The following is a 14,739-nucleotide window of genomic DNA, read 5'->3' on the forward strand; positions in this document are numbered from 1 at the left end:
CGGTGGCAGCCACTACTGCTTTGGGACATAGGGTCCCCCCCTCAGAGACATATGCCAGGCACCCACGTGGGCATGTTAAGTTCTCCAGGACTTTCTGGTGTGACCTTAGTTTGCAGACCCACCTCCAGGGTTGGTATTGCTGGGGTATCTATTCTAAGGTAAGGTATCTATAAATAATAGTCTCTTTCAGATGAACAAGTTACTTACCTTCTGTAACAATATATCTATAAGAGACATATTAGTTATAGATTCCTGACCGCCCCACCCATCCTCCCTGTTCTCCAAACTGACTTCTAGAGGGTCTCCCTTTCAGGGCCCTAGTTTTGTGCATCAGTGGTCAGTGTCTTGCATGGCTCTGCGTTTCTAGCGTGGAATGTTGTGTAAAGAACAGAAGTCAGTGCGTAGGGGCGGGGTCCAAGTAGATACCGCAACATCATTCCGGCCATCAGGACGCAAACGATGAACGCAGAGTCGATCGATGCCACCTACCGACGTGCAGAGGTACTGCTGGAAAAAAATTCTCCGGATCCAGTCTGACACCTGGGGGTAATTCCAAGGTAATGAATCTATAACTAATATATGTCTCTTACAGATATATCGTTACTAAAGGTAAATAACTTGTTCACCTAGTACCTAATGGCTTCTCTGGTCAGGGGTGCCTCCTTCTCGATCGAAGTAACAGCTTTCTGGCACCTAAACATTCATTAAAAAGTGACTTATGGACAAAACAATAGAAGTTGAAGTATCTGTTTTTAGGATCCTATAAGCAACCCAGTAATGTATTTTCCAAATTTAAACAGATTGGTCTGATCCACTACCTTCCAGCAGGACAGTATTCAGTGCAAAAGAACAAAATATGTACCTCAATCTCTGTTACTAAGCCATAAGCATGACACACAGATGTGTTGTGATTACTAACCCAGGTGGTAAAGGATCTTAACCGCAGGCAGCCCATGCAAAACATTATATACAGGCTTTTGGCCAGCAGTGGCGAGATAAGGTCTAAAAAGGGCTCAAACATAGGATATAGCTTGAAGCTTAAAAACGGAGTGGTTAAACACTTTTTTCCTATTTTCTTTGGGCTATCTCACAGCTGGTCTACTCCTAATGTCTTGCACCAAGTTGCTACATGGAGAAGACAAGGAATTCAATTTTGCACCACTGATCTTCAGGACTTCCCTCAATGACTCACAGTAGTCAGTTAGCTCAGGCATGGACCATAAGTGCAGCCAGAACATCAAGGGGTTAAGTTAAACCACATCCCTGATTCTCTTTAGCTCGAGATCGAAAAACAATGGGATCAATGGAGTGCTAACTGGAACAGAAACAAGGGATCTAACATATGTGTTCTCACATAACACCAGCCTGTGGGCATCAACCTGACCCCATAGCTCTGCTCCATAGAGTACAGTGCTCCGTGCTTTCGCCCGATAGACCTCCAGGGCAGGGGTAAGTGGCCGAGACTGAGTCTGTTTGTAGAAACAAAGTATAGATTTGGATCTGTGGCACAAGGTAAAGTAGCTTTTATCGACGTTTTGGTCCCCAACTAAGCAAATCAGCCAACCCTACCCCTGGCCCTTCCAGAGACCATGAACTTTGTTTTCTCTGCATTCAGTTCTAGGCACCTTGCTTAGAAGAAAACCAGAAATGTATCTAATAAGATCTGTAAGCCCATAGAGCTTCTGGGAAGGAGAAACAAATCATCTGTGAATGGCAGAATTGGTATCTTATTGCCATTTAGTATTGGAGTTTAGTTTTCACAGTCCCTTAGGACGTTGATAACCTCATTTACATACAAGGAAAAGAGGGTTGGCGTAAGTACACAACTTTGTCGCACCCCGTGCCGTATAGGAAATGTACTAGATTATTCGCCCAGTTTCCCCATCTGACCTGTGCATAGTTCCCATCTTGCAACCTCTCCAAAAGGTTGACCAAATTACTAGGTGCACCAATCCCTAATTAGACTTTCCAGATTAATTCTCAGGGCGCCAGGTCGAAGGCCGCTCGTAGGTCAACAAACGCCAGACACAATTTTTGTTATTTGAGCAGCACATACTTCCAGGTAAGTAATTTAAACCTAAGGACCTAGCATGAGCTAGTTTTCACACGAAAGCCTGCTTGATAGGGCGACAGTATCTCAAGCCTTGCTTGGCAAATAATTTCTGGAGGTTGTCTATCAGGCCGGAGGTTGTCCCTCAGGCATCTCCTTTCTTGTGGATAACAACTATCTCTGCCCCTCTCCACGTCTCTGAAATTTCTCCCCATCTACTATAGCATTGGGCATCAAGTTAATGTATGGGGCCCATACCAGGGGCTCTCATTTTTACAGATTACCGGGTACCCGGTCAAGCCCTGGTACCTTTGCTTTTTGTAAATCTATAAATAGCCCTGAGTGTGACGTCTAGAGTAAAAGCAAGATCCATATTATTGTTTGCGCCTGGGGATATATCGGTAAAGTGGTTAACCCAAATCTTGGGCTGAATGTGGTAGCATGGATTAGTGACACTGTCTAAGCTCCCATGAGCTACAATTTTCCAGAAGGAGTGACTATTGTTGCTCTGAGCGACCATCAATAGATCCTGCAAGTTTGTGTCTGCCCAATTATGTTTAGCTAGGGTAAGAACACTCTTGTACCCGTTTCAAGATGAGACTAGATCTAAATGATTGCTCTCCCCAACGGCAATCTTCAGTTCACGCTTTGCTTTTGTACACTCCAGATGAAACCATTCTCTATTACTCCTCACAAACGGGTTGCTGCCGGAAATCCTGACTAAAAAACATGTTTCAGTGCCTCCTAGAACTTGCTATGTGTTGCTACAATATGCTCAGGGAGGAAGAAAGCACTTTCTGTGGCCTTAAGATAGTGCACTAATAGCTCATAGATCTTTGCCTGCAAATTACTGTCTTCAAGAACCCTAGGTCAGGGTACTCTCCTATGATTGTTATAAGGGGTTCTTGGGCTGTAGAATAACATCAGGGCAAGTCTCTTTCAAGAACAGTGCCCCTCATAGCTAAAATCAATGGGTAATGATCACTCTCAGTTCTGGAGGGAATCACTAGGTTGCCTACTAGTGACCAAAAGCGGATGTCCGCCAAGATGTAGTCGATGACACAGACTAAAACAACGCTTAAAGGTAGGCTGCCTATCAGGATCGGAATGAGTCCTGCGATTGCAAGCCCTTAGGCTCCTCTCAACCACCAAGGAGGTGAGCTGGAAGGCTGCATTAGTGAAATGACAACAATAGATTTTGTGGGCCCGGCAGGGAATTCCCCAGAGAGCATCTTCCTCTTCAGTAAGAATATTGGTTAGAGAATAAGGTTCAAATGTGGTATCAAAATCCCCAGCGACTGGAATTTTAGTCTGGGGCTGGTAAGAACCAATCGTATCATAGAGCAAGGTCAAGATTTGGGAATCAGTGTCTGTAGGAACAGACCTAGCGTTTACATTTAGAACAATTAGGATCAGACCGAGGGGAAATTAAACAGAATCGCTATTTAATTATATGACTCAATCGGCAGTTGTTTATGGGTGCAAATTATAAGGCACACGCTTTGGCGCCAGCGCTTCCACACTATAAGAGGTGTAACCACCTAAGAACACCCTGCCCACAGCCCAAGTCTCTTGGAAAAAGCAAATATTGTTGCTTCCAACAAAAGCAAGCCACCCAGGGTCGGGGAGTTTAGAATAAAACCCCACCGCGTTCCAAGAAATAACGGACAGCTCAGTAGATGCTTCAGAGGCTGCCACTTTAGGACTGGGTGTGAACCTAGTTCTGGATATATAGATAATATCATTAGAAGAGCAGAATTGATTAGGCATCAACTCTTGGTTAGTGAAGGAGGAATGAGCAGCAGGGCTGGACAAGCTTGGTTTGTAGAGTTCCCCTGTGAGGGAGCTGCTTCGACTGATACAATAGTGGGCTCTATGGCACTGGTGTCTACATCTGGAAAAACACTAGTTATGACAGGACATATAGGATATAGTATAGACTTGGCGGATTCCTTATGTCAGTCTACAGCGAGAGAGGGTATGGTATTGTGTGGGTCTGTGAATGGGGGTGCGTGTGGTTTTGTGTGTGTGTGTGAGTGGGTGGGTGGGTGGGTTTATCAGTGGCTGGCTGGGTGTGATTGCTTGTGTGAATGTGTAAGTGGTTGTGAGAGTGGCTGGGTGGGTTAGTGACTGCAGGCTCCGAGTGTTTGTGTGGTTCTGAGTGGGTATGTGATTGATTGCGAGTGTCAGTGAGTGTACGTGTGAGTGTTTTGTCAGTGGGTGGATGGCTGTCTGAGTGGGTGTGTGAGAGCCTGGATGAGGGTATGAGAGGGTGGGTGTGTTAGTGCTTGTGCGGATGCCTGAGTGCATGGGTGAGTGAGTGGCTGCATGGGTGTGTTAGTGGGTGTATGGGTGTGGGTGTGTGAGTGGGTGTGTGAGTGGGTGTATGTGTGTGTGAGTGGGTGTAAGTGTGTGTGAGTGGGTGGGTGGGTGTGTGTGAGTGGGTGTATGGGTGTATGTGTGTGTGAGTGGGTGAATGAGTGTGTGAGTGGGTGTATGAGTGTGTGAGTGGGTGTATGAGTGTGTGAGTGGGTGTATGAGTGTGTGAGTGGGTGTATGAGTATGTGAGTGGGTGTATGTGAGTGGGTGTATGAGTATGTGAGTGGGTGTATGAGTATGTGAGTGGGTGTATGAGTATGTGAGTGGGTGTATGAGTATGTACGTGGGTTTGTGAGTGGGTGTATTTATTTTTTCATTTGGTTATGGATCCATGGATCCATTGTGGATTCACATAGGGGGCTGTGATGAGCGTCACTTCCAAATTCTACATGACCAAGGTGGGGAATATTATGCAGAGTACTCTGACTGCTGCGTAACCAGGGCTGATGTCTGCCAGTGTCCCAGAAGTGAGGGGACATCCCTCACCTCACTGCACTTTGTTGGAACTGAGGGTCTGTCTAGAATCCTACCTGCCTCGAGAGAGGAGCGTGCCTGCAGGAGAAGACACTGTACGAGGAAGAAACCCATTATGTTCCTGTGTGGGAATAGCCAGACAAAGTGAGCTACTGCTAGGGAGTGAACTGGAAGCAACCAAAGTTGCACAGGGTCTCCCCTCTCTGTGTGTTTTCCTGTGAGAACTGCACTGGCTAGTGTTGGGCTGCAACTGTTGTGGGTCCTTCACCAGCTGAGGTTGGGCTGTAAGGGCAATGGTATGTGAATCTTGCACCAAAAACTTGTTAGGCCACAAAGACCCACTATGTGAATCCTGCACCAGTCCAAGATGGGCAGCCAACACTGTACTGCGTGACTCCTGCATCTGCCTATGGCAGGCTTCACCTATCAAGCTATGTTCCTTGGCATTGACACAGACATGGATCACATCTGATGAAATCTCCAAAAGGTGTCAGGCAGCCTGTATCTCCTCACTCGAGCGGCCACACGCTTAAGACATGAACAATTACAGATTATTAAATGTAATAAGGGTTCCCCAATGTTATCCTGCAAGAGGGGTAGGTCTTACAGTGGTAAAAAACAAACGGAGTTTTACACTACCAGGACATGTATAATTGAAAAGTACATGTCCTACCTTTTACTTACACGGCACCCCTACCCTATGGGCTACCGAGGGTCTACCTTAGGGTTGACAAATGTAATAAAAGGGGAGTTTAAGGCATGGCAAGGGGTTTTAAATGCCAAATTGACATGGCAGTGCGACACTGCCTTCAGGCTGCAATGGCAGGCCTAGGACAAGTTTAAAGGGCTACTTAGTTGGGTGGCACTTTATGTGCTGCAGGCCCACTGGTAGCATTTAATCTACAGGCCCTGGGTATATGGTATACCACTCTACAAGGGATTTACAAGTAACTTAAATATGCCAAACAGGTGTAAATCAATTATACCATGTTTTGGGGAGAGAGTATGAGCACTTTAACACTGGTTAGCAGTGGTAAAGTGATCAGAGTCCTAAAGCCAACAAAAACGAGTTCACCAAAACGAGAGTAGGAAGGCAAAAATGTGCCTGTTCTATTTCAGTCTAAGGTTGTGGTCAACCCTGAGGGTTATTAATTATCTGTATTGGTATCATATTTGTATGCATATGGTATTTCTACAGTGCCAACTTTGCCACAAAAAGCCCAAAAGGTGAGGATTAACATTTTAAGATACCCAGACCAACACCCCCCCACTTCCCTTGTCTCATGCTTTAATCAGTGCAGGTTATACCCATTCAGAGGCGCCTCCTAAGGCAGAGGAGTGTCGCCCACTGCTCTCTGAGCAGTTCCAAAAGGAACAATAAAATGATAACGCAATGTTATCATTTTATTGTTTCGTACTGGTTTAGGTGCAGGTGGGGCTGTCCAGAGTAGGGAGAGGAGCGGTGGGCACTCTCTTAAGTGCACACGACTGATTGGCGGGGCCAACTTGGGCCAGCAAAACAGTCATGCACACTTAGCATGCTCTCCACCCAGCTGTATTGCACACCCTGGGCAGAGAACATGCACAGGCTCCCAGTCTCTGTCGGAGGGCCGAACTACGGTGCTCAGATAAATCACAACGCTGCTGTCAGGCTGGTGGTAGCAGCATTGTGATTGGCTTGTGGAGTCTGGGAGCCTGTGTGCTTCCTGATTCGTAGACAGAAGGACAGATGGAGGAGAGATAGCAGCAAGACCCAAATAGGCGCTTTTTTCATCACCACCACCCCCTCCCCAATAGACCTGTCTGTTAGCAGCCTCCACTGTACCCAATAATTACTTTGGTGGCATTTTGTCCACAGAAAATCTCATACATGCGGGCAAGGTAGTAAGTACCCCAGCATTTGGCTTCAATATAAATAATCATCTGAGGTTTGTCTGAGCAAACTGCTACTAAAATGTTGCAAGTTGTCCTCTATAGGTAGTCAGTGAGACGAGATCCATGTTCAAATCCTGCCCATACGCCACGTACTTATCTTGCTCTAAATCATCCATTTCCCTTCTGATGGCTAGGGTGTGGCCAATATTCACTCGAGATATGCAAAAGAACAATTTCTACTGGACTGCTCATGAGAAAGTAGCTGCATATCTCCATATCCATCAACCATCAACTCCACTCATGGGCCAGACCTCTAAGAGGAACGGTAGCCTCTTTGCTGGCTGTTGGTGAGATTTAGCAGGCTATACCCATGTATGTGTTTTCTTTTGTCCAGTAGTGCAACAGGTTCCGCTTTACCTACATTTCAGTATGACTCCTTTTCTTCTTCTCTCCTTGGAGGGCAGACGCAAGCACCTGCTACTTGTCTTGACTCTTGATCTGGCTTAGCCCTATACTCACCATTTGCTAGCAATCCAGGTGTCCAGAGTGCTGTGGTTATCTCTCCATCCGCATTTGTGTGGCACAATAACATGCCTCAATACCCCCCTTGAATTACTCGCTTTAGCTTATTTCACAGCAAAGCCACTACTCCTTTATCCGCATCTTGGGAAGTCATACTATTGCAACATATACGGTTACTTCCTTTTCCACCCACAAGAGATAGCAGCATCATTTACCCTGCTGCTCACTAAAATATGGCTCAGTGTCTTCATGCACCGGCTTTGCATCCAACCTCCCCAAAAGGACCAGTTAACCTTTACCTGCTGGTCACTGAGGCTTCCTTTCCATCGCTTTATCTTTATTCCAGAAGCTTTCAGATGTTGGATGATCAAATGTGAAGTTTCTCTTTGCTCCAGGACTTCCATGGTGCAAGGGAGGTGTCACTTCCTGTTGAGCAAGACAAATAAATTCAGTAACTACCCTCTCATGTTCCTCCTGAGCAGAGACTAGACGCATTCTGTCTCATAGGTTTAGTGAGTCTTATGACGTGTGAAACACTGGTAAGGTGGCTTTTATGGAATTTTCTAAGAAGCATTAGGCATTTTTGATCCAGAAATATCCCTTTGACATTCTCTGTCCATTCAGCTTTTCCACATTTCGTTCTCATATACATTGTTTTATGGAAAGTACTCCAAAATGCACATTTACTTAAATAAAAATGTTATCAACCCTTATATACAAAGTGAAGTAATTCTTCCATTGCTTTAAATGATCCACCAGCTCAATACAATAATCAACTCTACATGTAGCAAAATAATTCTTGATCAGATTTCTAGGAAAAATCGAATTTGACAGCTCATTGTAGGTGTACTCTGCTGGTCATTTTTATATCTTTCACAATAACTTTAGGATTTCCATTGCCTTTCGAATTGCTACCAGATTTTTCATCGACTTTTTGATTCTGTTTTGCTGTCCATTTTGTCTGTCAGATGCCTGCTACACATGCGTCAGACACATCTGCTCTGTTTAAAAAGATTAACCCTTTTCCATCCAGAGACCCTATAAGCATGCACTAGTCTGCCATAGTTTGCCAGCTTAGGCACCTGGCACTAAGTGATAAATACTTAATTGTTGCAAATGAACTATTCACTGGTAAGTGGTATGGCTATTAATTTATAAGTTACGTCTTTGAGAAGCACGAGAAGTTAAAAATGTCACGTGTCAGGGGTTTATGCGATGAAGTTGAAAATTTAAATTGTGGTCACCACTCCTAAATTGGTGGCATTTGGCCTGTCTTAACAAGTTCATCTGGGCATGGGGCATCTAGATTTGAACTCTAAATATTGATAGCCTTTTCCAATCGAAAGTTAAGAGAAATATAATTAATATACTCAGTCCAAGATTAAATAAACTGAATTGACACCTGATAAAGTAATAGCATTTTATATTTTAGCTCTAAGTGGTTGAACAAAAAACAATATCCCAACAGGTAATATTTAGTAGACAATTATACATGTATGTTGAAAACATTACACGAAAGGAAATAAAGGAGACATATAATCAATTACTCTTTGGTTGTTATTCATCTTGTATTCAAAGGGAATTGAAAAGCAGGGTCATGATCATACAGTTGTAGCAGCACTGTATTTAGACAAATCGAATGACAACCATAAAATACTTGGTGCTCAATGGTGTGTAAGTGAAAGATGGCGTCGCAAGTGGTAGGAAAAACAGCGTGAACGGCGCAGGAAGGGTGTGAGTGCAAGTATCATACAGTGGGTGGCTTAGTGAAGTGAACAATTCCAGTGACTAAAGTGTTCAATTCACATTTAAGCAATAGCCACAGTAGAATTTGCGCCAATAAATGTGCTGTACAGTCGACGACATTTCAACCCTCAATTGTTTGGGGTCATCTTCAGGACGTGGTTGTCGGCTTAGTTCCAGTGCTGGGAAGGCAGGAGTAGAATGCTGGGCGGCTAATTGCGAGCGAGCATACGTCTGATGGGGCACGTGGGTCAAAGGAATTGGAGCGCCGCTGTCCGGCGTCTCAGGAGTTCTGTGCAAATGGGGTGCAGCGAGTGCGGGCCTCACGGTGGCGGGATCTCCGGCATGTGCCCGTGGTTCATTGGTGTGATTAATCAGAGCGCCGAGGTCCGGCGTCTCAGGGGTTCTGCATTGGCAAAGAGGTGTGGCGAGTGATGGCCTCAGGGTGAAGGGATGTCCGGCGTATAGCCGTTAATCCTGGTCCGCGAGGGCTGGCGCGTTGTTACCTCTAACGCGCAAGCCCTCGCGGACCTTGGTTGCCGCCAGAGACGCCCAAGGGACCCTAGCCCTTCAGTGACCGTGATTTACTCAGGTCCTGCGGCATTAGAAACAGCCCCCGTGAGATCCAGGATTAACGGCTATGATAACTGCGCTCTGATTAATCGCACCAATGAACCACGGCCACATGCCGGAGATCCCGCCACTGTGAGGCCCGCACTCGCTGCACCCCATTTGCACAGAACTCCTGAGATGCCGGACAGCAGCGCTCCAATTTCTTTGACCCACGTGCCCCATCAGACGTATGCTCGCTCGCAATTAGCCTCCCAGCATTCTACTCCTGCCTTCCCAGCACTGGAACTAAGCCGACAACCAGGTCCTGAAGATGACCCCAAACAATTGAGGGTTGAAACGTCGTCGAATGTACAGCACATTTATTGGCACAAATTCTACTGTGGCTATTTCTTAAATGTGAATTGAACACTTAAGTCACTTGAATTGTTCACTTCACTAAGCCACCCACTGTATGATACTTGCACTCACACCCTTCCTGCGCCGTTCACGCTGTTTTTCCTACCACTTGCGTCGCCATCTTTCACTTACACACCATTGAGCACCAAGTATTTTATGGTTGTCATTCGATTTGTCTAAATACAGTGCTGCTACAACTGTATGATCATGACCCTGCTTTTCAATTCCCTTTGAATACAAGATGAACAACAACCAAAGAGTAATTGAATATCGGTCTCCTTTATTTCCTTTCGTGTAATGTTTGTATAATTGTCTACTAAATATTACCTGTTGGGATATTATTTTTTGTTCAACCTTGTCACCCTGATCCCGAGCAGGTCTATGGGTCTTACTCCTGTTTTATTTTATTACTTTAAGTGGGCCATTTGACGTCTTCCATGAAAGATCCATCAACGTTAACCCGAGAAACTGGAGTGAGCCTAGTTTGAGGTTAGGAAATGCATTATTCTGAAATGAAACTATTGTCTAGTGTGCGGATTTTGAGGTGATAGAATATCTTTTCAACCACCTGTACAGGTTTGCACCACTTAATTACTGCGAGAACGACAGTTCCCCAAACAAACAATTTAATGGAAAAACTACAATCATATGAGAACGAATTTGCATATGTCAAAGGCTGAGAGGAAAATATAGGAAAGAGGACGGTTGTTAAGAAAGCATCAAGGGTGCTCAGTGATAGCAGCATGTTGTGCCGAGTAGCCAGCCCTGGAAATTCACACATGTTACAGGTCATTCCTTAAATAAAAATTCATCAGCAGGATCATTCTTTGGGAGGGGGGTTTTATTCAGCTGAATGACATGGAAGCTCCTGCAGCTCCAGCAAAATGTCTGACAAAAACTCTAAGCACAGGTAGTTACTCCATCCAGCAAGGGAAATTAATTCAACAGTTTAGTTCTCATGTATGACAAACATGGGTATTCATTATATGTGTAACAACCCCTTCCAGACTCGTTGATGGCATCTGCTAAACAACGAGTTCTCCCCATTTCATCTACAATCTTAAGACATACTTGCAAATGCCAAAATGAGGACATCATATCTCACTCCCTAGACTTCCCATGCCAACCAGCACTGAGCTCTGCAAAATACCTTTATTAGTTGTTGAAGCTCATGTGTGTAATAGTGCTCTAGCAATGCATTCACAAGACAGAAGCAAGATGGAATTGGTTTCAGCTTTACATTTGCGGCCTAGGTGCCCCCATTTCCCTCCTTTTGGCACTGCATGCCAACCTACTTACCATTCAATGTCATTCAGATGCCTGGCCTCCTTCTGAAATACTTATTTCTTTTCACATGTTACCTCCTTATTCCCAAATACCTGCTTTTAACCTTTGGGACACCTACAGTCCCTGCCATTTTTAAGCACATTGAGCATAAACTAGGCCCTACACATATTAGTAGAAACAAAACTGAAAATATAACTTTTGCTTATCCCAGAAGACCTAGGATCCACTTCCCCAAACTCCCTAGCTGGTCTGCGATCCTTTTCTAAAACCCTGGTTTGCCCATCTCATGCTCTTTCTGTGAAACGTATGAGATATCAAATATAAGATCTTATATGTTCCTCATATTATCACAAATAAAAGTTCAATACTGTGTGTTGATTATCTTGCTTTTGCCATCATTCTTTCTAAACTCAGCTCAAAAGGCATTCTGTTCTGTTAAATCTCTCTGCATGTGGCAATCAACTCTTCAATAATATTGGATTAGGCAGCAGCTGTGTCATAAGCCAGCCTCATTATTTTAACTTGTTTCCTTATTCTCACCACATATAATGCTTCCTTTACTGTAGGAACTACTGCAGAGAAAATATCGAAAGTGTCTTCTCCTGTGTACCTCCTTTGGCGGTAGAAGTGGATGTCCCTCAATTGTTTAGTGTGATAAATATGTGGAAGATACCAAAGCTAAATAACAGGAGCCATCCCTTCAAGCTGGTAAGAAGTAAGCCTTCTTTCCACAAACATGATCCATATCTTGATAACGTTTTCTAATTGTAATGCATTCATTTCTCTAGCATGATAAAAGTGTGCATGCAGTTACTTTCACTCATATTCATGGTTCCTTGGCGGGCCATGCAGAGCATCCCTGCCCTTTCACACCATCGAGCCAAAGCTGGATGTGTTGGTAACAAAGCTTTTAACCTCCAAGTAGGTTCATTACGGAATCTTAGTATTCAGACAAACAGGCAGTAGTGCTTCTTTTTAGGTCTCGCCTAGGCAGCATGCATGCGCTGCATAGGAGGGGACCTCTTGGAATCTATTGGCTTTTTCTCCCAAAAACGTGAACGCTGTGCATTGCTTTCAATGGCAACGCATGCACGTTTGGCGATTCCCTGCGGGAGCGAGCTTTGGTGACATCGGTTTGTAATTATCTTGCAAACAGATGGTGCCCCTGCGCACTCCCTCACACCCCTCCCACTTGTTTACCGAGCATCACAACATGCCTTGCTTACATTCAGTGGGCACATCCACTTTTGGAGCTCAGCCGGGACAATGGCAGCCATTTGCTTATGTGTGGAAGTGGAGGTGTCTTTTTCCCGAGAGTCTGCAGCTATAAGCTGCTACAATGTAATAGAATTCACCAACACACGCCCGCCGCCGCCGCAGCATGATTAATGACTATACGTTATGACGCTGCAGCGTGAGGGGTGAGTAGGTGGCTCGTGGCTGTAGCTGGGATAAACAAACGACAGGCTGCAGGCAAGGGCAATGGCAGGCGCTGCTCACACGATCACCAAGTTGTGCGGCAGTATTTTAACCAAACACACAAAGGACCCGTCTGACAGCTCAGCTGGCCCTTGCACACACCGTAGCGGCTGCTGGAATTGTTCCTCAGTGCACCAGCCCCTGCCATGTAGCTGCTGCTGCCAAGCCACACAATCATGCCCGGGCCGGTTTTTGTTGCAGATGGTCTTGTGGCGAGATGCAGCCCATATTAAGAGTCGCATCGCAAACTAACTAAGTTGTGCCTCGTGAGGCATTTCTCTTCAAAATTATGTGCTTTTAAATAGTTTTTCCTTGACAGTAAGGCACACTCAATCACTGCCGTTATCCAAGCTGCTGAATCCTTATAAAACACAGGTAGTCGAACAGGTACCATTGCACGCACTGCTAGTGTAAAATTGTGTTTTACTGCTCGACTGTAAAGAAGATGTCAGTGTCCCTTACTTACATTAGGGCACCTTGCTATACCACTGTTAAATTAGTCATTGCCTGGTGACATACTCGCTTATGCAGGGAAGCGGGCACTCCATCCGCGGTACGCCTGGCTCTTTTCCCCATCATACCCTTTTAAGCTATTCTCTTTTGGTCGTTTCCTTTTTATCACCACGGAGCGCATTGAAGTGACCTTCCAGTGGCCTTTAACGCTTTACAAATTAGCAACTCTTTAAACTTGTGGAACGAAAAACGCACATCTTTTTAATTATTTTTTTCTACAAAATGTAGTCTGAAGGTTTCTCATTTCCTTCACTTCTGACTGTACCCACTCAGTGGCTCAACACCCCTCTTAGAATTGTAGTTTAAACTGTGCTAATAATGTTGGCGCTTGCAAAAGTGATTTTCCAGCGCCATATGCCTTTATTGTGAAAACTACAAAAAAAAAGTTTGGGATGCAGTTGACAAAGAAAACAAGCATTGGCATAGCCAATAGGTCTCACCTTTGGGACCTTATAAGTGTTTAGCCATGCAACACTTGATGTTGTTGCACCAAGGATATATTGCTGGATAAGTAAACACTTCTAAGGTCCCAAAGGCAAAACCTATTGGCTATGCCAATTCTTGTTTGTATATGCAAGTAAAGGCCTAGTACCGTCTAACACAGCTAAAAACGATTTGCTCTTCAGACATCATGCATTGTATATCTTAATTCATTGTACCCTTTAAGTGTTTCGTTATGTGAAAAATGTCCTGGGTACCTGTGTGTGAGCAAAGAACGGTACATGACAATCAGAAAGTGGTTTTTGCAGAAATTTAACTCTTTCACTCACGGCATGCGAGTGCTCTCCCAACAGTCGGTATAAACTAGTAAGTTTGGATCAGCTTGATATTTGTTTTCTTGATACTCATTTTGGCGATGAGAACGCATTTTTGTTTCATATTTTTCCATCATCTTTTGAAACAAAACTGGGGTGGAGGACCGGCTATTATTAAATGATGGATCATTTGCATCAGCAACGCAAGGATCGGTAAAAGCATGCAAGTAGCAAATGCGGCCTCCATGATTATCAGCAGTAGAGTATTTTCTGCCCCTAATACTACGATTGCTTCCGTCTTAGGGTTGTTGCACTGCCCCCACCCTCTTCTGTTGGCTTCTTGTTATTTAGATACCTGCCTGGCTTGTTATTTATGGCAGTGAACACTGAAGGGGGTAGCTCATCTTTAGGGTCTCGGGGACTTTGCTACCTTCCCCTAGTGCATTCACTGTTTTAGTAGGGAATGCATGAATCCAAGCTGGACGTTACACATTTTATAGCAGTGTTCATTATCATTAGAACCATGAAGCCCCTTCCAGCAGGCTTGAGCGAACCTTTTACAGGTGTGGCTCTTCAGTAGGGCACAGTCTCCCAGTTCTAGACCATGACAGGTATCATTCAAAGATATTGGGGTTGCCTACTGGAGCAGACATGACAGAGCACACCACAATAGTCCATGATCATATCATCAGG

General features: G+C 44.7%; 1 protein-coding gene across 3 annotated transcripts in view; it reads right to left on the bottom strand.

The window, feature by feature from the left end:
* The window catches only part of LOC144783056 (uncharacterized), a 690,025-nt gene that overhangs the window by 610,300 nt on the left and 64,986 nt on the right, over positions 1–14,739 (bottom strand). For all 3 annotated transcript variants that reach the window (XM_078662228.1, XM_078662229.1, XM_078662227.1), the window contains exon 2: positions 7,600–7,726. In XM_078662228.1, the coding sequence (XP_078518354.1) occupies positions 7,600–7,704 (105 nt within the window). In that variant the 5' untranslated portion in view covers positions 7,705–7,726. The remainder of the gene's footprint in view (positions 1–7,599; positions 7,727–14,739) is intronic.

The sequence above is a fragment of the Lissotriton helveticus genome, chromosome 9 (assembly GCF_964261635.1).
Source record: "Lissotriton helveticus chromosome 9, aLisHel1.1, whole genome shotgun sequence".
Lineage (NCBI taxonomy): Eukaryota > Metazoa > Chordata > Amphibia > Caudata > Salamandridae > Lissotriton > Lissotriton helveticus.